Raw genomic sequence first — 24,528 nt, 5'->3', positions numbered from 1 at the left:
TTGGTAAACATTTAGGAGGGAGATTTGTCTGAGGCCTTGACTCTGAGCTTCAGGTCCTCACTGCAGTCCCAGGGGAGGCAGGGACTAAGGGTCACGAGACCCTGTTCTCACCCAGCTCTGCCACAGGAGCTGAAAGACCCTTCATTTGGGGCTTCACCTCCCCTACCCTTCATTCTCCCCACCACTCCCCACCACCCCCAGTTAAGCCAGGCAGGGGGTGAGAAAGACCAGGGCTCTGGAGCCACAGTCAATTCCCTGGGTTAGGATCCTGGCTCCTGCACTTCCTGTGTCACCTCAAGCACGTGATCCAACCTCTCCAAGCCTCAATGTCCCCATCTGTAAAATGGGGATAATAACAAAACCCACGTCACAGAGTTCATATGAGGATCAAATCAATCAATACAAGGGAAGTGAAGAGAATCACACCTGCCAATCAGTGTGGCTTTTTTTACATCACAGAGAGAGTGAAATTGAGAAGACTTCCGAAAGCTATAAAGTGTTTTGTTTTTCAAAAGGTCAGGATCTATCCTGGGAGCTCTGCTCTCTCCTCTGTGCTGCAGTAGAAAATCAGAGTGGAAATCTAGAGACTGAGAGGGGCGACTTCCCACCCTTCCTGCTCCAGGGGCTTCCTGACTTGGTCTCAGCCTCTCTTGTGTCTGTCCACCCCCCTGGTGCAGGTCGGTCCAAAATGGACAAGTGGTTCCTGCCTTCCTCCCCCAAGTCCACCCCGCCATCCTTCACCCCACGGTGGGGCAGAACCAGGGGAGGGGTTAGAGACAAGATGGAAAGCAGGGAGAGCTCAGAAGGAAAGACCAAGGTGCTCTGCTTGATAAACCTATGTGAAAGAGGCACATGAGACACAAGGGGGGAAAGTCACGTGGAGAGGGCTTATGAGTTCTGTGGTTTGGCTGTAAAAACTTCCCGAGAAGCTGGGCCTATGGGGAAAGGGGAGGTGAGGATGGGGCTTGGAGAAAGATGTAGAGGGGTGACAGGGGTCTCTGGTAGAACCCGTCTGGTGCCCTTTGAGAGACGTAAGTGAGGGCACAATTGTTTGTGCAGCTGGACTGTGCAGAGGTTGGCCCACAGGAGACCACAGTCCACGACTACCTCAGGGGAGCCCCCAAAGCAGGAGCCCCTGGTTGGGGAACGATGTGGAAGGCAGGAGCCGGCCCCTTCCTCCTGCTCTAGCCCTGTCCTTCAAAACCCCTCCTTTGAAGGGCCCACCTCAAACGTGAGATAATGCTCCTTCAGCCGGTTCTCCTCAGCCTCCTTGGACTTGATGCCCCGCTCGACCGGGTGACACCTGTGCTCAGCCAGCTCTGCAGTCACCTGCCTCAATTTATTCTCATGAGAACGCAGCTGCTCCTCCTGCAAAGACAAGTCATGGACTGTGAGGTCCCACTCTCAGGAGGTCACAGGGCTGTCCCACCAGGAGCTGCTTCACCAAAGGGAAACTGAGGCCTGGCCAGGGTCGTCAAATACACAGGGGCAGAGCCGGGTCTAGGCCCAAGGGAGCGTTCCGCCGCTGCCTTCCTTCCTCCCCTCCTGCCATTGGCATCAGCTCTCCTAGAGCCTCCCCAGCAGGCTCAGGAGATGAGAGACCCTCACACTGTGTGTGGACGCAGACACTCCCTTACACAAACACACAGTCACCCAGACACAGCCCCTGGCTCCTATGAACCCTCACATGCACACAAACCCACTGGACCAAGGGGCAGCCCAGCCTCGGCACCCCCTGGCTTCATACGATGCACACAGTCTCTCACATTCATGCCCGGACACGTCAGATGGCCACAGACCCAGGATCACACCCAAAGACACCGTCACTCACAGACAAGTGCACAGTACACCCCAGCCATCAACGCACAGCCAGACCCCTTTGTGCCATGCAGGCACTGGGTTGCACGCATTTGTGTGTGGGGGTGTGTGTGTGTGTGTGTGTGTGTGTGCGCACGCACGCAGACACAAGTATGGTGTAGGTGTGGGTGCACAACACGTGTGTATACACATAAACATGCGTGTGCTTGAATGGCATGTGTGCACGTGGGGGGAGTGTGCACCGCTTGCACAGCCCCAGGGGCTCTGTGGAGAAGACCCCAGACAAGGGCCCTGACAGGAAGGGAAGTATGGCGCTGCCCCTGCCCTCCACCTCACAAGTAGCGGCCCACCATTTATCCTCCCCTCTCAAAAAAAGACTCCGAAAAATGGAGTATTAATGAGTAGGAGTTTTTTAAGGATTACAAATAAAATATTTAAGGGTAGGTGAGGGCAGCAAAAGAGCCCTGGATGAAGGGGCAGCCAAGTCTCACCTGTCGCTCGCTCCCTGTGACACACACATTCTCTCCCATTCGTCCCAGACACACATTATGCCCACAGACCACAACCACATCCACAGGACACACTGCCACTGGCACACCCAGGCCACTGGGTGGCGTGTGGCCTCAGTCTCCCCATCTGTAAACAGGGGTGGGGTGCGGTGTAGATGGAGGAGAACATCTACCCCTTCGGCTTGTCTCTTAGCCCAGGACCAGGCGCCGGATAGGCGCTGAGGGGAGGGCTGCTGAATGGGGGCCTGGCACCGCAGAGGCAGCCTCGGGAGGTGGTGGTGTGACCCCAGGAGCTCGTACCTGGCAGAGGCGAGTGGTGCACGAGGGCAGCAGGGGCCGGCAGAACTTCTTCATGGAGCTGACAGCAGCTGGGAAGGCGGGCGCCGAGAAGATGGCAGCCACCAGGTTGATCCTAAGGATCCAGGACAGCATTTCTTCCTTGCTCCTGGGGACAGGACGGGAGGGGAGAGCGCACTGGCTTCTCACAATAGGACTCCCTATCCCACACCCAGCGCCCAGTACCCAGCACCCAGTACCCAGCACCAGCCTGGCACAGAGAGGGCATGAAGACCTCCGTGTAAGTGGGCAAAGGAGTGAGGGAGGATGGCAGGATGGGGGCTGGATGGGCCTGGTCACATCTGTGTAGGGAGCTCCCCTTCTGTCCCAGCTCCCAGGCAAGACCTGGATTTTCAAGTGAAAATAAAGCTGCCCAGCCAGGTTCAGAGCTAACAGCCTGGAGCTAATGAGTGTGAGAGACCAGCAGGGGACTGTTAGAGGCAGCTGGGCAACTGGTCACCCCCACTCGGCCATCTCGTCCCTGCCCCACTACCTGGCCCGGCACGTCCACTCCTGTCCTGAGAGCTCACTTACCAGCCACCCCCCTCTAAGCTCATCTGACACATGAAACCCCAATCTCAAGTCACAGGAGGATGGAGTGCAGGGGAGTGGAAAGAAGGTCTTACGGAGAAACTGTAGGGTGAGTCTTCTGCACCCATCCCCCCGACTTTAAGTGGAGGATGATAAAGATCCCATCTGCCCTGTATTTAGGGACTTCAGTGCACATCAGAATCACCTAGAGGGCTTGTTAAAACTCAATTGCTGGCCCATCCCCAGCGTTTTTGATTCAGGAGGTCTAAGGTGGGACCAGAGAAACTGCATTTCTAACAGGTTTTTCAGGCGATGCTGAGGGGACCACACTTGAGAACCAGTGCTCATGGGGAGGGACCCAAGCTGTTTACGGATACACTCACCCTCATGGCTGCTGTGCAGGGGAAGCTAAGGGCGCCTCCCCTGAGGTGGACGAGGCGAGGGGATGGGGCGGTCCTGAGCCCCGGGTGGGAGCGAGGATGCTCCCACTCCTACTTACGGTGCCTGGAAGAGGAAGACCCTCCAGTCGGCTGTCTTCAGCTTCAGCACATTGGACTTCTTGCTGTAGTCGGAGGCCCTGGTGGCCAGAGCGTGGTGCACACGAATGGCGTTCTTCAAGTCGCCCTCAGACAGGGATTTGTCAGGCTTGTACTCATCCTGGACAGGCCAGGTAGGGGTTGGGCAAGCCTCTGTCACCACCAGGCTCTGGCTTACTGACCCGTACTTCCTCCACCCTCACTGTCCCTCCCTTTTGCTCTCCTCTCTGTCCCTGTACATCCCACCATTATTCAAGCTGCTGCCACTCTGATGCCATGCCCACCCCAACAAGACTCACCAGGCACTCCTCCCCAGTTGGTCTCAGAAGCCTGAACAGGCCTTACACTGGGTATCCTCTGAACCCCTGAACATTCAAAAGACCCCTCCCTGAAACCACCAAAGCCCTTCGTGAGCCCAAGTAAGGCCTTTGATGGGGGAGGACCCAGAATCTGCCTAAGCCCTAGGTCCTGCCCGGGACCCTCTGGACACCATAAGGCAGGGGCTGAGCTGGCCCTTTCTGGGTAAGGACTCTGGGGTAGTCTCTCACCTTCTGCAGGTACAGAATGGTCCCTTTGAGCACCGCGTAGAATTTCTTCCAGCCACGCCTCCCACGGGGCGCTGGGGAGGGGGGCACGGGTAGTGTGGCCACAACCAACCACCCCGATATCTCTTCCCTTGTGTCCCCTACATATCTGCCTGCATGGGCATTACCAGAGGAGTGGCCAAGGGGCTGTGGACCCCCTCTGGGCTAGCATCCCTCCCCATGTCCCTTCCCCGCCTGACACCCACTCCTCTTGCCATCCATGTCGGCGTGAGTCTTCCGGGTCAGCACACCATGCTTGTAGGTGGTGGCGCTGAGAGCCTGTGGGACATCCAGGAAGGGGTTGCTACCATCCAGGATCCGTGTCACCTTCTTTGTGCCTGTCCCAAACTTGTCATCCACCAGCTCAGACAGTGATTTCCTCAGCTCATCTTCATCACTAGGAAAGTACTAGGCCTGAGTACCACCTCCACGGAGGCCTCATCCCCACGTCAACATGCCCTCTCCCCACAAAACGCTCCTTTGGAAGCCAGTTAGAGGTAAAGAGCAGAGATAACGAGATTTCAGTTCCAGACCACAGGTCCAGACCTTTGTCCCCTCCCCTGAGTCTTCAATTCTGACATCTCTCCTCTGAGCTTTGATTTTTGGCCTCCAAGCTCCAATCTTCACCCTTGATCACAAAGCTGGAGACCTTACTACCTTCAGGCTTCCTTCCTTGTCTTCCTTCTCCTCTCTGAAAGCCCAGCCCCAGGGAGCAGTAACCCATGGCCAGCTTGCCCAAGCCCCAGGGACATGGTGAGGGAGGGAAGGTCAGTAGATGAGGCCTCTAAAGTCTCGGTTCCCCAGCCTAGGAGCCCTGGTATGAGAATGCCAGCTCTCCCCAGCTGGGTTGGGGTTCCTAACAATCCCTGCCTGGGACCTCTTCATGGACCCAAAGACCCAGGCTGCCCTGGGGAGTACAGCAACTCCCCAGTGGAGTGGCAACTTTCCTCAGGAGGCTGTTAGTCTCCCCAATCAGCAAGGTCACCACACCTCTTTCCAGATGGCTGGGCACCTCCAGGTCTCGCTGCCCTCACAGGGGAAGAAGTTAGGGAGCATTCACCTCTCCCCATTGGCAACAGCATCACCACCTCTACATGGTCAGATTACTGGAGTTGTAAAGGGACTCATAGCTCATGCCTGCCTACCTCCCCGAGGGAAAAGAGCTATCATCATTGGGAGTAGTGGCAATATCCCCTGAACAGAAAACCTGTTGTGAACATCATGAAACTAAACTCACAGTTCCATCTACTCCATAGCTGTAAACACTGCACACTTTTTATCAAGACAGAAAACAAACCCAAAGGGGAACTCAACACCAGGAGCTGGCCAGCTGGCCAGGGGGCACCAGGGCCCGGGGTGGGAGAAGTCAGCACCATGGAGAGTAACCGGCGTGACTTCCCAGTACCCCCAGCCACTCCCCCTCCCCCCTCCCCGTAATTCAGTCTCCCCATACCTGTGCCCATGGGCACTACTCACATGGCCCATTCCAGCTTTTCATTCTTGATGGAGTTGTAAAGGGTCTGGAAGAGGGGGAAAAAAGAGAGAGAGTTCAATGAACAGTCAAAGAAATCTCCATCTAGCAATGTGGATGTGGTGAGGGAGCATCTTTTCAGCCAGTGGGACAAAGTAGCTGTTTGATTCACACTTATTTATTGGATGGGTGAATAAATGGGGGGTGGGTGGGTGGATTCGTTTTTAGATGATTGGATAGACTTGAGAATGAGTGGGTGGATGGGTTGGTAGGTAGGTGAATGGGCAGGGAAATGGGTGAGTGGATGTGGAGTGTATATAGGGGACTGTGTAGGAGTGTATGTGTGGGTGATGGGTGAATGGGTGGGTGTATGGGCAGGTGAATGATTGAGTTGCAGGGTGGGTGGGTGGATGGGAGGATGGGTAGATGGGTGGATGAGTAGACAGGGAGTAGGTGGGTGAAGGGACTGGGATTATTTGATCTTACTTACAAAAACACTCTTAAGTGCTTCCTGACAGTGAAGAACATAATTATGGTAAGAACAGCAATGGAGGCAATGTGTATTTTTTGACCTCCGGACTCACTATTCAACTGCCCACCTGATATGATCAGGTCCCCCTAACTCACTGTCTGAACTCATCATCTACCCCCCAGAAACCTGCTCCTCTTCCTCAAGGTGGAGAACTGACAGGGCTTGAAAGGCCAGAGTTCCACCTTGGGCTTCAGCCTCGAAAGAAAATTAGATTCCTGGTGATGTTGAAAGAATGAGTGGGCTTTTCCCTGTGGTAATGATAATGATGGTGGTGGTGAAGGTGGTAGTGGTGATAAAGGTGGTGGTGATGGTGGCGGCAGCTGTGACAATGGGTGGCAAGTTTGAGGATTACCATGACAGCAATAATGATAGTGGAGCACTAAAAACAAATCTCACAGAGCCTACCCCTCTGCCTAACTCAGGGAACACATAACAGTCACATGTTGAGCTGGATGGTCTCTACCTCTGTCCCAAAGTCATCACGACCCTGACCCCAGAATTAGGAATCTGGACCATCAGGATTTAGTGGGCAGAAACCTCTCTCCTCTCCACCCACCCTGGACACAGCTGAGGCCATGGGGACCCTTAGCAATTTATACCTTCAGCAGGTCTTTGGCAAAGTCTTGTCCGTCATTCAGCTGGTCCAAGTTGGCAATGAATTGCTGGCAGGACATCTTCTTGCCAATGTTCTATAATGGAGAAATGGTTCTGCCTGAGAGTAGGGATGGTGGTTGGTGTGGTCCCCACACCCTGCCCTGCCCGGCCAGAAGGGATGAGGCAGCATCAAGGGCAGTAATGAAAAAAGACTGCCTGGATTTCCCTTTGTCTCCCAAGAGTTTACAAAACTCTTTTTCACATTCAAGATTCTATTTGATCCTCAAGCGTCATGAGAGGTCGGGGTTCTCCTCAAACCCGGATGAAGGAGTCAGGTTAGATGATGTATTGTAATAGCTGACATTTGCTGGGTGCCTAGCATGTTCCAGGTATTGTACTCAACATGCATTATCTTATTTCCTTCTCACAACGAAGAGAAGGTGAGGTGGGTGTTATTATTATCCCCACTTGACAGGTAAGGAAACTGAGGTGCAGGAAGGTGAAGTGACGTGCCCATGATCACACAGCAAGGAAGTAGAAGGGCTGAGTGTGTCTGACACCAAAGCCCGTGCTCTCACCCGCTACTCCATGGTTAACTCTCCCAAGGTCACACAGCACCAGGACTTGAACCCAGGCCTCTTGACTCCTGAGCAGAAGCTCTGTGTATTCCGTCACAACTGTCTCACCCTCTCACCTGTACAGAGGGGCGGCAAGACCTCCAAGAGGTAGGTGAAGTGAGGGAGAGTTTGGTCTTAAGAGAATCAAAAATCAATTTCCACCAACACACATGGGTACCCACGCTGAGCTGCACTGGGACCAAGGGAGCCCAAGCAGATGATCTCACTCCAGGAGGCACAGACAAAGAGCTGGGAATGAGTGCGCCCCAAAGTTCTGCCTTCGCTTTTTAACCAATGATTAGAAGAGGGGCTCCAGCCCTCCAAACCCAACACCTGATGTGCATACTTTCAGACCTGCAGTGTCCACATTTGAGGAAACGCTGGTGGCACCTCACCTTTGAGAAGACAAAGACCCTTGAACACTAGATATTTACTGGTGTAGGATTTTGTGGATTTAGGTTTGCTATAAGGCAGTGTTTCCCAAGATTCACCTACAGATGGGAATAGGAATTCCCCCCAGGAAAGGATTTCATAATCAAATAAGTTTATATGTTTCAGAGTTTTTAATGTGCTTCTGTGTGTTAAGAGCCTCCAAGGAGAGGATTCCACGTACAGTGTCTCAAATTTATTGACCTTGGCACCATTTTAGCAAAGATTCTATTAACATCATGTGGGACATTCGCACACCACAGAAAATAATTCAGAAAACAATGATAGAAAGCTTTATAAGTAGGTGGCAAGCAAGAATTTTCTATACCTTTCCCAAAGGGTTAAGGAGAAATGACCTATGTGTGCCTTAATATAGTATGTTTCATAAGTCTATGTGTATATTTTACATGTACATATATGTATTATGTATACGTGTATATAGTCACTTATGTGTACATTCGTAATTGAGGAGTATGAGGGTAATGTTGATAATATTGCCTGAGTTCCACACACACTGAACATTCCCCAGCCATCAGTCAGGGGTGCAAAATCAAAAAATAACCAGGCAAGATTTCCAATCCTAGTAATGACAGACTATCTTATTGCAGATGAACCTTCCCATCAGAAACAATTGCTGGTCAAAATATTAATAAAACATCTATGTGAAGACACTGGAGAAATATAAGAGCAATGAGGACTTCAAGGCTAAAGATCCTGCAAATAAGGGAAACATGGAGGTGGTGAGGCTGACTAGGAGCAGCTTTCCTCTTTGAAGCATTTGTCAATTCTCAAGCAGTGGCCAAAAGGGTGAGCAACTGAGTGGTCAATAGGACTAGAGAACAAAAATTGGAATTCAGGGCCCACCAAGGACAAGGGGCCCTGGGAAACACTCTGGTCATACTTCAGCAAAACATCTGAAATTAAGAAAGGAAGGAAATTCTTCAGACAGAAGGAAAGTTATCTCAGATGGAAGCATGGAGAAGCAGAAAGGAATGAAGAGCAACAAAAAGGGTGGCTGAGTCTAAATGAATATTGACTGTGCAAAATAACAATAATAAAGTTTTCTGGGGAATAAAATATAGAAAGAGATATAATATTTAAAAGGATGATAACAGTAGTATGTAAGTTGAGAAGACAAATAAATTAAGTTGAGGCATTTTAAGGTTATTTCATTTCCCAGGACGTGGTAAAAAGTACTTTAATAAGTCAGGGATGCATATTGCAAACCACAAAAAGAATTCTAAAAGAATTCACAACTAACAAGCTAACAGGGAGAAACGGAATTCTAAAAAATACTTAAATAATCCAAAAGTAGGCAAGAAAGGAGAAAAAAAAAAAAGCAATATAGACCAGATGAGTCAAAGAGAAAATAAAGAGTAACCTGGTATGTTTGAACTCAAATATATTAGTAATTCATTAAATGGTACAATTAAAAGGCAAAGATGAATAGACACCTCTTAAATATAAAGGGACAGAAATCTTGGAAAAAGGACAGAAAAAAGATATACATGCAAACACTAGCAAAAGAACTCCAGTATAACTACACTAATAACTGACAAAATAGACTTAAAGGCAAGAAGCATTACTAGAAACACAGACATCTCATAATGATAAAAGGGTCAATCTACCAGAAGATATAAGCATCCTAAATTTCTATGCACCTAATAACACAGTCTCAAAAAATAAAAGACAGGGGCTTCCCTGGTGGCGCAGTGGTTGAGAGTCCGCCTGCCGATGCAGGGGACACGGGTTCGTGCCCCGGTCTGGGAAGATCCCACATGCCGCGGAGCGGCTGGGCCCGTGAGCCATGGCCGCTGAGCCTGCGTGTCCGGAGCCTGTGCTCCGCAACGGGAGAGGCCACAACAGTGAGAGGCCTGCGTACAGAAAAAAACAAAAATAAAAGACAAAAATTGACAGAACTAAAAAGAGAAAGACATTCACAATCTTGGTTGGAGATTTTAACACTGCTTTCTCAGTAACAAGAACAAAAATACTAAGCAATTAATTTGTTAATAACAATCAATTAATTAATGCCAACAAATTAGAAAACCTAGATAAAATAAACAAATTCCTAGAAACACACAAACTACCAAAACTGGCTCAAGCAAAAATAGGAAATCTGAATAGACCTAAAAAGAAGTAGAGATTCAATCAGTAATCAAAAACTACACAAAAGTCTAAGACCAGATGGCTTCACCAGTGAAGTTTATCAAACATTTAAAGAAAAATTAACACCAATACTTCTTAAGCTCTATCCAAAACTTGAAAAAGAGGGAACACTTCCTAACTCATTCTATAAGGCCAGCATTACCTTGATACCAAAACCAGACAAAAAAATCACAAGAAAATAAAACTATAGAACAGTATCCCCTATAAATATAAATGTAAAAACCCTCAACAAAATACTAGCAAACAGCAGCATATTAAAAGGATTATGGACTTCCCTAGTGGCCCAGTGGTTAAGAATCCACCTGCCAATGCAGGGGACACGGGTTCAAGCCCTGGTCCAGGAAGATCCCACATACCGCGGAGCAACTAAGCCTGTGCACCACAACTACTGAGCCTGCACTCTAGAGCCTGCAAGGCACAAATACTGAGCCCACGTGCCACAACTATTGAAGCCTGTGCGCCTAGAGCGCATGTTCCACAACAAGAGAAGCCACCACAATGAGAAGCCTGCACACCGCAACGAAGAGCAGCCCCCACTCGCCACAACTAGAGAAAGCCTGCACACAGCAATGAAGACCCAACGCAGCCAAAAGTAAATAAATAAATAAATTTATTTTTTAAAAAAGGATTATATATCATGACCAAGTGGAATGCATCCCAGGAATGCAAGGGTAGTTCAACATATAAAAATCTATTAACAGGGGTTTCCCTGGTGGCGCAGTGGTTGGGAGTCCTCCTGCCAATGCAGGGGACATGGGTTCAGGCCCTGGTCTGGGAGGATCCCACATGCCATGGAGTAACTAAGCCCGTGCGCCACAATTACTGGGCCTGCGCTCTAGAGCCCGTGAGCCACAAGTACTGAAGCCCGTCCGCCTAGAGTCCGTGCTCCCCAACAAGTGAAGCCACCGCAATAAGCCCACTCACCTCAACGAAAGAAAGCCCACGCGTAGCAACAAAGACCCAATGCAGCCAAAAATAAATAAGTTTTTTTTTTAAATCTATTAACATAATACAGCACATTAATAGAAAGAAGGGGGGTAAAACACATGATCATTTCAATTGGTGCAGAAAAAGCATTTGGCAAGATTCAACACTTCTTTCATGGAAAAAACACTCAACAAACTAGGAATAGAAGAGAACTTCCTCAACGTGATAAAAGGCATTTATGAAAAACCCACACCTAACATCACACACTCTGGTGAAAGACTGAAAGCTTTCCCCCTAAGATCAGGAAAAGGAAAGAATATCCATTTCCCCCATTTCTATTCAACATTGTACTAGAAGTTCTAGCCAGAGCAATTAGACAAGAAAAATAAAAGTCCCCCAAATTAGAAAGAAAGAAGTGAAATTATCTCTATTCACAGATGAAATGATCTCATATACAGAAAATCCTAAAGAGCCCACCAAAAAACTATTAGAGCTAATACACAAATTTAGTAAAGTTGCAAGATATAAGATCAACATATAAAATCAATTACATTTCTATATGTTAGTAATGAACAATCATAAAATGAAATTAAGAAAACAATTCCATTTACAGTAGCATCAAAAGGAATAAAGTACTCAGAAACAAATTTAACCAAGGAGGTGAAAGACTTGTACATTGAGAACTAAAAAAGGTTGCTGAAAGAAATTAATGACATAAATAAATATAAAAACATCCTGTGTTCATGGACTGGAAGACTTAATATAGTTAAGATGGTAATACTTCACAAATTGATCTACAGATTCAATACAATTTCTATCAAAATCCCAATGGCCTTTTTTGCAGAAATGTAAAAGCTTATCCTCAAATCCATATGGAATTGTAAGGGATCCCAATAGCCAAAACAATCTTGGAAAAGAACACTTTCTGATTTCAAAACTTACTACAGAGCTAGACTAATCAAAACAGTGGGACACTGGCATGAGAATAGATATATACATCAGTGGCATAGAATTAAGACTCCAGAAATAAACCCATACATCTATGGTCAATTGAATTTTTTAATTGAGTAAATCTGACATGTAACATTGTGTAAGTTTAAGGTGTTCACTGTGCTACTTCGTTTTTCTGTTGTTGGTGTTTTTTGCGGCGGGGCCACACCATACAGCACGTCGGATCTTAGTTCCCCGACCAAGGATCAAACCCATGCCCCCCAGCATTGGGAGCATGGAGTCTTAATCACTGGACCACCAGGGAAGTCCCTACACTGTGTTACTTCGATACATTTATAAATTGTAATGCTATGATCAACTGATTTTTGACAAGTGTACCAAGACCATCCAATGGGGAAAGAATAGTCTCTTCAACAAATGGTGCTGGGACAAATGTGCTAGGAAATTTGAATATCCACAGCAAAAGAATGAAGTTGGACCCTTATCTCACACCATATACAAAAAGTAACTCAAAATGGATCAAAGATCTAACATAAGAGCCAACACTATAAAACTCTTAGAAGAAAACATAGGGCTAAATCTTCATGACCTTGTATTTAGCAATGGTTTCTTAGATATGACACCAAAAGCACAAGCAACAAGAGAAAAAATAGATAAACTGGATTGCATCAAAATTTAAAACTTTTGTGCCCCAAAGGACACTATTGAGAGAATGAAAAGACAATCTATAAAAAGGGAAAATTTTTTCTAACCATATATCTGATAAGAGTATAGTATTTAGAATAAATAAAGAACTCTTACAACTCAACAACAAAAACACAAGCAACCCAATTAAAGAAAAGCAAAAGATTTAAATAGACATTTCTCCAAAGAAGATATACAAATGATCAATAAACATATGAAAAGATGCTCAAGATTACTAATCATTAGGTAAATGCAGATTAAAACTATAATAAGATATAACTTGGCTATTATCAAAAAGCAGAAAATAACAAATGTTGGTAAGGAGGTAGAGAAACTGGAAACTTTGTGCACTGCTGGTGTGAATGTAAAATGGTGCAATCATTATGGAAAACAGCATGGTCGTTTCTCAAAAAGTGAAAAATAACATCACCATATGATCCAGCAATACTACTTCTGGGTATATGCCCAAAAGAATTAAAAGCAGAGTCTCAAAGAAATATTTGCACACCCATGTTCATAGCAGCACTATTCACAGTAGCCAAATGATGCAAGCAGCCCAAATGTCCATGAGCAGATGAAAGGATACACAACATGTGGTATATACATACAGTGTAATAGTATTCAGCCTTAAAAAGGAAGGAAATTCTGATGCATGCTACAACATGGATGAACCTTGAGGATATTATGCTAAGTGACATAAGCCAGCCACGGAAACAAATTCTGTGTGGTTCCACTTATATGAGGTATGTAGAGTAGTAAAATTCACAAAGACAAAAGGTAGAATGGTGGTTGCCAAGGGCTGGGGGGCAGGGAATGGGGAGTTGTTCAATGGATACAGAGTTTCAGTTTGAGAAGATGAAAACATTCTGAAGACTGGTTGCACAACAATGTGAATAGACTTAATACTACTGACCTATACATATAAAAATGGTGAGGATGGTAAATTTCACGTAATGCATATTTTACCACAATTTTTAATTTTTTTTTCAACTTTAAATAAAAATTATAAAACCCCCCAAAATGGGCAAAGTATCAACACCTGAATAGACATTTCACCAGAGAAGATATACAAATGGCCACAAGCACATGAAAATATGCTCAATATCATTAGTCACTAGGGAGATGCAGATTAAAGCCAAAATGAGATACCACTTCATACCCACTAGAACAGCTATCATTAAAAAAGAAAACAAAGAAAGAAAAGAAAAGAAGTGTTGGCAAGGAGGTGAATAAATTGAAACCCGTATACATTACTAGCGGGAATTTTAAATGGTTTAGCCACTATGGAAAACAGTTTCACAGTTTCTCAAAAAGTTAAACATAGAATTACCATAAGATGCAGCTGGTCTACTCCTAGGAATTGAAAACAGGTGTTCAAACAAAAACTTGTACACAAATGTTCAGAGTAACACTATTCACAATATCGAAATGGTGGAAACAATCCAAACATTTACTAAAAGACAAATGGATACACAAAATGTGGTATATCCATTCAATGGAATATTATTTGGCCATAAAAACAAATGAAATTATGACACATGCTATGACATGGATGAACCTTGGAAACATTACACTGAGTGAAAGAAGCCAGATACAAAAGGCTACATACTATATGATTCCATCCACATTAAATATCCAGAATAGGCAAATCCACAGAGACAGAAAACAAATTAGTGGTTGCCAGCGGCTGGAGGAAGGAGAGAATGGGGAGTGACTGCGAATGGGTATGGGGTTTCCTCTTGGGGTGATGAAAAAGTTCTGGAACAAGAGAGTGGTGATGGTTGCACACCATGTGAATGTACTTAATTCCACTGAATTGTACACCTCAAGCTGGATAAAATGGTAAATTTATGTCTTGTATATTTTACCATAATAAAAAAAGCATTAAGGATATACAAGATTTTTACAACACAGTTAAAAGACTTGACCTTATCAACACATAGAACATTACAACCAACAACTGCAGAATACACTTTCATCTACTAAAATCAATCTCTCTCTGGATGGGAAAGTAAGATAATCAACTGCAAAAAAGTGAAATCATATTGGGTAAATTACCTGATTTAAAATAAAATAACAACAATAACCAGGCAAAAAGACATGTACCAGAAAAGAAAAAGAAAGAGAGAAGGGAAAGGAAGGGAAGGGAAGGAAGAAAAGGAGAGAGAAAGAGAAAGGAAGGAAGGAAGGGAAAAGAAAGAAAGAAAGGAAGGAAGGAAGGAAGGAAGGAAGGAAGGAAGAAAGAAAGAAAGAAAGAAAGAAAGAAAGAAAGAGGAAGGAACGAAGGAAGGAAGGGAGAGAGGGAGAGAAAAAGGGAAAGAGAGAAGGAAAAGACGTGTGTCCAGAAACTCCAAAGGCGAACTGACATGGATGATTTGGGGCCTCCAAGTTCCCAGTTCCTCCCTTCCTCCCACTACCATTTGGATCAAAAGGGCCTCCCTGCTGCCTTGACCCTCAAAACTGTTCCCACAGCTTCTGTCTCCAATCAGAAAAGAGTTATGGTTGGCCTGGCCACAGCCCCATTCCAAGGCCTTTTCCACTGGTCTGGCGTGACCTGCCTGCACAGCCCTGGGGTCAGAACAATCCCAGCCTGTCTTTAAGTCTCCCCCCAAGAGCAGAATCAGACAGGCCAAGAAGAAAGAAAGTAGATGTCATCCTTCAGGGCAAGGAGAGGGGCCAACTGAAAGCCCCATGGGCAGGGAAACCCTCATCACTATTTGCGAATCTAGACTAAACCTGAGTTGTACTCAGTGCTCCTTTAAAGTTTTTCTATGATGCTCAGATGGCTCTCAGATGCCATCTGAGAATGGGCAGGACCCCCTGCCCCCAGTCTTCAGAATAGTATCCCAACCCCTGCATTTGTCCAGTCCTCCACCATCCAGCACCAGCCCACCTCCCCAGCACTCCCACTGCTAACCTTCAGGCAACCCAAGTTTGAGAGAAATTAAGCTTTTCTTGAAAAACAACTTATCTTTGTTTCAGCTTGAAAGCTCATGGCACAGCTTCTTCCATCCATCTCCTACCCCCTCTACTGGCCTCAGCCTAGATGCTTCTCCCTCCCTCACCCCAGCGTTCACTCCATTAACCAGTGCTAGTGACTGCACATCCAAAATACATTTTTAATAACTCTCCTTGTCTCCATCTCCAATTCTAACCCAAGCTCCCACCTTCTCTTGTCTGGAGGTTAAAATCACCCTCCTCTGGGCTTCCCTGGTGGCGCGGTGGTTGAGAGTCCGCCTGCTGATGAAGGGGGCACGGGTTCGTGCCCCAGTCCGGGAAGATCCCACATGCCGCGGAGAGCCTGGGCCCGTGAGCCATGGCCGCTGAGCCTGCGCGTCCGGAGCCTGTGCTCCGCAACAGGACAGGCCACAACAGTGAGAGGCCCGCGTACCACAAAAAAAAAAAAAAAAAAAATCACCCTCCTCTGACATCCTCCCCTTCCAGCTCACTCTGTCATGGGGAATGAGATATCCCTACTCCCAGCTAAGGCCACTCTCCACCTATGCTCTGTTGCTCATCTCAAGGAAAGCTTCGAATTTCCCTTCTCTCTCTTGCATCATCAGTTTCTCCTTGCCTGCTTAGTGGATACTACTGACATACACACATGCCCTAGTCAGATTTGAAAGAGTTCCTCCTAGACCCCTCCAGCCAGTGGCTCATTTCAGGAGCCCACTCAAAGCCAAATATCACAAAAGAATTCTCCACATCCTCCACTTCCTCCCCTCCTATCCTCATCTCCACCCACTCCAGCCTGGCATTTGTCCTCTCCACTCCACCTAAAGTGCTGTTGTGAAGGTCTCCAATGACCTTGACCATCCAGTGATAATGACCCACCGATGGGCATTCCAACCTCAATGGTCATTTTTCTGTTGACATCTTTCTTGACCTCATGGCAGCCTTTTATGCAGTTGGCCACTCCTTTCTCCTTGAGACACTTTCTTCTCTTGGCCTCTGAGACACTGCACATTCCTGGTTTTCCTCTCATCTCCATGGCTGCTTTCAAAGCCTCTCCTGCTGCTCTGCTTGACCTTTAAATAAGGCCATGCCCTGGGACGAGGTCACCAGCCTGCCTCTCTCCCTGAGGCACTCAGCCAGTCCCGTGGCTTTCATTCCACCAGGATGACAATGACCTCCTCACCCCATCTCTCTCTTGCATCCCAGGTTCGTTTATCCCACCAGCTCCTTGGCATCCCCATGTTCATGTCCAGTAGGCATCTCAAACACAATATGTCACAAATGGGACTTGAGCCCCAGCTCTCCCACTCACCACGCCCTCCACCCACCCACAGAAGTTCCTTCTACATCTCAGGAAACAGCACCCCCATCCAGCCAGATGCTGAAGCCATCCTTACTCCTCTCTTTCCCTGATCAGCCCCATCAGCGCATCCTGTCAGGCTCACCCTCAACTGGTCTCCGTCATCTGTCCCTTCTCTCCATGTTCACTGCCCTGTCTACCCCAGCCACCATCATCTCCCACCTGGACTCCAACAACAGCCACTATGGACAGTTTTACTGTCCACCAAAAGTTAAACATAGAATTACCATCAGACCCAGCAATCCACTACTTAGGTACACACTCAAAAGAATTAAAAACAGGTGCTCAAAGAAAAACTTATGCTAAGTAAAATCAGTCAGACAGAGAAAGACAAATGCTATATAATATCACTTATATGTGGAATCTAAACAATACAACAAATCAGTGAATAAAACAAAAAAGAAGCAGACTCACAGATATAGAGAACAAACCAGTGATTACCAGGAAGGGCGAGGGGCAATATAGGGTAGGAAGAAAAAGGGTTATTATGAGATTATATGAAATCATGTGTGTGAAACTTTTGAAAATTGTAAAGTACTATAGAACTTAAAGAATTTTTCATTCAATTAAAAACTTAAAATAAAAATTTTAATTTTTAAATTTTTAAAAACCTGTCCATGTATGTTCATAGCACTGTTCACAATAGCCAAAAGGTGGAAACCAGCCCCACTGGTCCTTCTGCCTGGAAGCCTTTGTCCCTGGTCTTTCCATGGCTGGCTGCTGCTCATCCTCCAGGTCTCTGCCCCAACCGTGCCTCCTCTGAGACACCTTCCCTGACCCCCAGTCCAGCCCCAACACACCCTCCTGTTTATTCCCTTCACAGACCTATCACTGCTTTAATCACTTGTTTACTTCTTTATTTTCTATCTCCTCTAACTAGAAGGTAGGCATCCTGAGGCAGGGGCTCTCTTTCCTTCTTTTTATGGAACACAGAAGGTGCTGAGCCCCTAGAGTCCAAACGCCCCTCCTACAGAAAGTCCTCCAGATTCCTCCACCAGGCTGTGTCCCTCTGAAGAGGGTGCACCTACTCCGTCTGCCAGCCCCTGTACTGCCTCCTGCTCTGACCAGAGCTATTTCTGGGGGCCCTAGCAGGCCCCACATTCCTGAGATCCCCACCTTCCACCAGACACTCAGTCTCTGTCAAAGAGCAGAAGAATGAGAGCGGGAAGGGAGGGGGAAGAGAACAAAGCAGGTGATGCCACTTCCGTTGGGGTCCTTTGGAAAGCTCACAGTAACTGCAACAACCCGGCCCTGGGCTAAGCACTTTCCAAGTGCTGTCTCCTTAAGTCTTACAGGGACTTTCTGATGGGGAAACTGAGGTTTAGGGAAGTAAATAACTCACTCCAGGTCACAAGCTATTGTGTGGAGAAATACAGAGGACTCCAACCCAGATCGCTTGCTTTTGATGTTTTGCAATGCTGCCTCAAGAGAGAGACGGGATCCTCAATGTCTGTTGGCTGCAAATATGAACAATCCTGCCCCACCCGCTTTTGATCTATGAAGGTGGTGATGTTTCTCTTCAGCTGTGGGCATTAAGGTGGTGCCATGGGCAGCTAAGTCCCACCAAGCTCGAGAGTATTCCCGACCCGGGGTTCACTGACTGCTGCCCTTGTTAGCAGCTCTCAACCAGGGGGAGAGGCATCCAGGGCTGGCACAGGAGTGACTGGGTCCTGAGATGGCCCTCGGCCCCGCCAAGGGTGGGGATGGGGAGACGAGGGGTGTGCTTAAAGCTCCTTTTAAGGTAAGCCAGCAACACCTGCTCTCCGTAAACAAACAGTAAGCAGTCTTGGGGGAACGTCAACCCGTTAATGGGCATTTGCTCTGGTGATATTCCCATGGAATACACACATCTTCTCTCCTGTTCCACACCCAGGCTGACAGCCCAGGCGGACATAACCAAAGTTGTCACACAACTACTCTTCGTGCCAAGGTCAGCGAGGCTCTCACCCTCCCCAGGCCAGGTACCCCAGTGTGCCCACGCTTGCTCAGGCTGCCATCAGGCGGGGCACTTCACCTTCTTGATCTTCCAGGGATCTACAGGCTGGGGCTTTGGGCTCTCCATTATTTAAATTTTAATATTAATAATACATATGATTATTATTATTACTGTGCAATAATATTATAATATTGTAATATATTGCTATAATACGTTGTATAAAATAATACATTATAATATTATTATAATATATTGTTATAATGTATAATATCATATCATAATATTATTCATAATAATATTAAATAATAAATCCTTACTAAGCACCAGACCCTGACACTTGGTGATACCTCCCTCCCTCAGGCCTCCCCAGGACGCTATGGGCGAAATCATTATTTCCACCTCACAGATGTAGAACCTGAGACACAGAGAAGGCTAGTGTCTTGCCCAGGGTCACAGAGGTACCACCTGGAGGCAAGAGTAGGATCTGAAGTTGGACCTATCCCAGGTCTTTCTTCCACCCTACATGTCCTGGACTTTCCTGGTTAACTTTGGAACCAGATATGCTGGGCTGTTTTCCCCATGAGTCACTGAAATATCCCCAACCCAACAGAGGGGCTCTGACCACCATGGGGTGAGCAATGACGGGGCAGTGATCAGTGGGCCAGATGGGGTGATGGGGGACACAGAAGGGGAACATGCAGATGGGGTCTAGGCTGACAGGGCATGCAGACCACCAGCTACACTTACCACCTGAGAGAGGGCAAGAGAGCCCAAAGGGGGGGTCCCCGGAGCAGAGAGAGGAAAGAAGAAGGAATTATTGAGCCACGAGCAGCGCTGAGATGCCCAGATCCCAGACCAGACACAGGCTCACAGCCCGGGGCACCCACCTATCACTTCTCTGTTTGCCTAGTCGGGGCGGGGAGGTGAGGGGTGCATGACGAGAATGCCTCTTGAGGGCAATCTACCAGTTGACCGGAAGGGGCTGCCTGGGGCATGGCACTTCAACAGGGCTGCACTCAGGCTTACAGCACAAGGGGTAGGAAGAACATGTGATCTTTTAGCAATGTCTGGCATGGACACGGCTAGGGGCACATATCTTATTTAGCACATCCTAAATTCCCATGTTCCTCAGCTGTTCTTACTGCCCTGCTTGGGGGCAGGGACCCAGGCAGATCTCAAGTGGATAAAACTAGGGCAGAGCCAAGTCTAGAAGCCAAGCTGCCCAACTCCCGGGTCTGCTAAAGAAACACTGGCCAGTGAACAGGAGGTCTCGGGAAGGGGGCTGGAGAAAGGACCGGCCCTTGGATAACTCGGGATGAATCAGTGAGAGGACACACCCACTCCCTGCCTCCCCAACTCACATGTCCGTGCAGGTCCGTGTTGAGAAGCATCAGGGCACAGGTGAGCGTGTGGATCCCATCTAAATCAGAGACAGTGGCACCCTCAGCATGAGCACCCAGCTCTTTCCCAACCCCAGGCTCCCACCTGCCTCCTGTCAGAGTCAGCCTGGAGGCCTTGGAGACAAGAAGAGGCCAGCCACCTGCCAACCATACATCAGGGCCCAGGGCCTGCGTGATGCTCTGTGTCCCACCCCCATTACAGCATCAGAGTCACTCACTCGCCCCAGGTCAGGACCAACCCCTCCCTCAGAGGTGACCAGACCACCCTGGGCCTGTTCTAGCCCAGATTCCTGCCCGCTGTGGCCAAACTCACCTTGAATCTCAGACCCAGGAATGGCTCTGGGTCCCAGGCTATATCCCTTCCATGGCCCGTGTCTCCTCTAATAACCAGCCTAGTTCCCCAGTTCCTGGGACTCAGGTCCATCCACAGGACAAGTCCTGCACTTAAGAGGACCCCAACCCAGACTTCCACACCAGGACTCCCACCACACCAACAATCAGCATTGCGACAGGGCACCACCGAGAATGAGGACCCCAAGGACTGACTCCAGGATAGAGGACTTTCAGGCACAGGGAGTGACAACGGGCGGGGCAGCTGGGAGGTTCCTTTTCCGGCAGACAGTCCCCATGCCACCTGCCATTGTTCATTCACTGATGCTTCTTGAGCAGGACAGAAGTGGCAGGTGGACCAGAGGTAGGAAGAAGCCAGGGCCCGGGTGGGGGGCAGGGGAGTGGGGCGAGGCGTACCTTCCGAAGTGCTGTCGTCAGGGTTGCACTGGCAGTACCGGCGGGAGAAGTGCGTAAGGACCCGCTCACGCTCCTGTGTCTCCCCCATCAGCGGAAAGGCCTTCAGGAAGGTTCTGGAGGGTAATGCAAGGATGCTGAGGGCCTCCAAGAGCCCCTGAGTCAGTCTGAATCCTCACTCAGGGTAGGACCCACACACACACACACACCACCCAAACCTGCCCAAGGGGGCTGAGGCCCCAGAGCCCCAGCATCTGGGCCCAGGGAGGCACCCTGACCCCCATAATGGCCTCTGGAGTGTGGAGTTTCAGCCCTCATCACCCTCCAGGGCCCTTCTGGAAGGATGCAGGGGCCAGATTGTAAAGAGCAAAGGCAGACGAACACCTCAGTGCCAGCATCCGCTCCACTCCTGGCTCCCTCCTCCATGGTTGGGCCATCCACGCCGCTCCTCAGACCGCTCTCCCTCAGCCATTCCCACTCCTCACTTGAGGCGCTACCAGCTGAGCCCCAGGCCCAACCTTGGCCTCCCTCACTCCCCCCACCCCAAGTCTGAGCCTCCTCTGCTGGGCAGCTCTGAGTCCCTCTCAAGGCCAAATTCAAAGGTCACCAGCTCTCAGGAGTCCCTGGCAGAGTATGCCAAAACCAGAGGGGCTGGGAGATGGGGCTGGGGTCCCTCACCTGGGGCATAGGCACACCCCTTCTTGGGAAGGGAAGCAGCAAGCTGAGACATTGTGGGCCTCTATCCATCCTGGGCTCATGAGACTAGTTTGTCCCTGATTTTGCCACGGTTCACTTGGCTTCTGTAATGCTCACTTTGCTTTATCCTCTCTCAAGCTACTTCTAAGGCACCCTGGGACCTGTGAGCCCCATTCTGGCCAATCTTTACCCTTGGAGGCTTCCCAAGGCATCCAAAACTGCAGACCACTCTCTAATTCAATCCCGATCAATCAACTGCTGTATAAAAACACTCCATCCGCCGTCTAGGCTTCCTCCTTTCCCTGCCTCTCCTGTTCCCCGTTCTCTTCCCTGCATCTGGCCCCTCCCTCTTCTCCTCATACTCCACTAGGACTTTCTAAAACCCATCCCCCATCCCAACCGTAGCCTATCCTACCTGGGAGTCATCCATCCCAGCTCCGGCTCCCCAGCCCAAACACCCCTTCCTCAGGGGTCTTCACCAAGCTCCGGTTAAACTCAGGCTTCCCCCCGGGATCAGCCTCATTACTGCCCACCCTCTCCCCTGCATCTTGGAACCACGGGCCTGTCTGCTGTATCCTCTGTGCTTCTCACACCAATCATTCCTCTGCCCCACAGCCCAACTTCAGGCCTCGTCCTCTCCCACCTGACCCTCTTCAGAAGCCTCTGGATCAAAGGCCACCAGCACACTGCTGCCAGCACTGCCTCCCAGAATACTGCTTCACACCCAGCACCTTCTGGGGCTCCCCAGGGCCTGCAGAGTCGAGCCTCAATCTATTGGGCTGGATATACAAGGTCCTCCCACCCAGCACTCATGCCTCTGATTGCGAGCCCGACCCACCGAACACCTTCCCCACCCGATCACCCAGTGTGAAAATTCAGACTCAGCTCAGGATAGAGTAGCTTGCAGTCGACCAACACTTCCACTGAGAACAAAGAGAAAAGCCAGACAAAATACATCTCTCTTAAGCTATCAGAAAACTGCTGACGCAGCAAACACCAACAGGACCAAGATTCTGGAGAGGAGAGAACTGGGGAGAGGTGGGCTGCAGATCAGCTGCTTTCTCCCCGGGGACACTGCCAATCACGGGCGCAGGCAAGAGGCAGAACAATTAGTGGCTTCACGGAGCTGGAGAGACAAACTGGGAGACTTGAGGGGCTGTAAACATGTGGCCAGTTCTCCCTGTGAGATATCTACCAAAACCTAAAGATGTCATGGGTAGGAAGGCCTCTCTGAGAAGTAGAGGGATTTGGTTTTTTGACAGTCTCGCCGCAACGAGGAGACAAAATTAGGATTTAGAACCAACCAAAGGGAGAGGCCCCAGTGAACACACCATGCTCTCAGTGGAAAGCCCTGCGGCCTTCACCCTGTGATCGGGGTGAACCCTGAGCCTTACCAAACTTCAGGGCTGCCTCTCCTCAGCTCAGCCCTGGATGGATTAGGACTGCGCCTCCCTGCCCTCCTCTAACTGCCTAGCAAGGGACCCTAGTAAACCCTCTCTGGAGGAACACACAATGATCTAGAGCCACTGTAATTCTATACAAAACGTACAGCATCTAATAAAAAAATTACTAAGCACACAGAGAAATAGGATATAAGATGGAAAGCCAAGAGAGAAACAATAGAAACAGACACAGATGATGCAGATATCGGGGTAAAAGCAGACAAGGACTTTCAAATAACTGCGACTAATATGTTCAAAGAAAGAGAGGGAAAGATGGGGAAAGCAAGTAGAAAATAAATCAAAAGATGAAGAATTCCCCCCAGAGAATTAAAACCTACCCAAAAAAATGTTTAATAAAATGAAATTTCCAGAACTGAAAAATAAAACAATAGAAAGTGAAAACTCAGTAAATGGGGTTAACAGCATATGAGACACAGAGAAAGGGTAAGTGAACTGGAAGCAGGTCAATAGAAAATATCCCAACTGAAACAGAGAAAAAAGAAGGGAAAATAAAGTTTTTAAAAGTGTGAGAGGCACGTAGGAGGTGAACAGATCTAACATACATGGGACCACCCACACCTCAGCTCAGAGACCGCTGCCCCTCCCCAGGAGGGCTCTGGCCTAGGGTCTCCCTACTGGCCGTGCCGCCGGGTCCGCTGGACACTGGGCTGCATCTTCCCATTCCCGCCCTCTGCTCCCTGGGGCCTGCACCTGCCCCTCCTGAGGGCCACTCCCCAGGTCCAAACACCAACAGGACCTGAGGGCAAATTCCATTTTGGCTATCTCCTCCCTCAGTGACTGTGGGGAACTGGCCCACAGTTTCTCCACAAGTAAATGGGATGATACCGCCTACCTTACAGGGGTGTTGCTAAGATGCAGTCAGCAGGGTGTGTAAAGGGTACATCTTGCAGACAGGAAGTGCTCAGTACAGGCAAGCCTTTTGGCCCTTTCCCCTCCTGAAGAGTCACGACTGCATTCCCACCTTCATATTTTCAGCGCCCACCGCAGAGCCAGCACTCACTGAGTCTCTGCATTGCTGCTGCTCTCATGACCCCTTCCCCTCAGCCTCCCCAGAGGAGTCAAGAGACTTGTCCAAGGTCTTGCACAGCGAGTTTACAGTAGAGCTGGCAGGAGAATCCAGATGTGTGGCTGTATCGCCTGTGGGCACTATCCCATCCCAGCCCCACTGACCTGAGTGCTCGGTCCAGAGTCAGGCCCGAGAAGTCAAAGAAGCTGAGGTACTCCCCGGCCACCAGCCTGCTGAACTCGTTGCTGCCAGGAGAGCAGGGGTTATCCATTAGAAGCAG

The 24,528-nt window shown here is 48.6% G+C and overlaps 1 protein-coding gene across 1 annotated transcript in view; it reads right to left on the bottom strand.

Annotated features, from left to right (window-relative positions):
• PSD2 (pleckstrin and Sec7 domain containing 2) overlaps positions 1-24,528 on the bottom strand; it is a 52,376-nt gene that overhangs the window by 6,252 nt on the left and 21,596 nt on the right. The window contains exons 5-14 of the mRNA XM_022588947.3: positions 24,413-24,493; positions 21,087-21,199; positions 20,301-20,359; positions 6,917-7,006; positions 5,791-5,834; positions 4,521-4,711; positions 4,279-4,349; positions 3,694-3,851; positions 2,628-2,772; positions 1,225-1,368 (exon numbers count right to left, since the gene is read on the bottom strand). Coding sequence (XP_022444655.1) covers positions 1,225-1,368; positions 2,628-2,772; positions 3,694-3,851; positions 4,279-4,349; positions 4,521-4,711; positions 5,791-5,834; positions 6,917-7,006; positions 20,301-20,359; positions 21,087-21,199; positions 24,413-24,493 — 1,096 coding nt within the window. The remainder of the gene's footprint in view (positions 1-1,224; positions 1,369-2,627; positions 2,773-3,693; positions 3,852-4,278; positions 4,350-4,520; positions 4,712-5,790; positions 5,835-6,916; positions 7,007-20,300; positions 20,360-21,086; positions 21,200-24,412; positions 24,494-24,528) is intronic.

This window comes from Delphinapterus leucas, chromosome 3 (genome assembly GCF_059928025.1).
Source record: "Delphinapterus leucas isolate spDelLeu-1000000601 "Yukka" chromosome 3, BTC_Dleu_Yukka2, whole genome shotgun sequence".
In the NCBI taxonomy this organism is placed as follows: domain Eukaryota; kingdom Metazoa; phylum Chordata; class Mammalia; order Artiodactyla; family Monodontidae; genus Delphinapterus; species Delphinapterus leucas.
The sequence above is the reverse complement of the archived record's forward strand: the minus strand, read 5'-3'. Positions and strand labels throughout refer to the sequence as shown.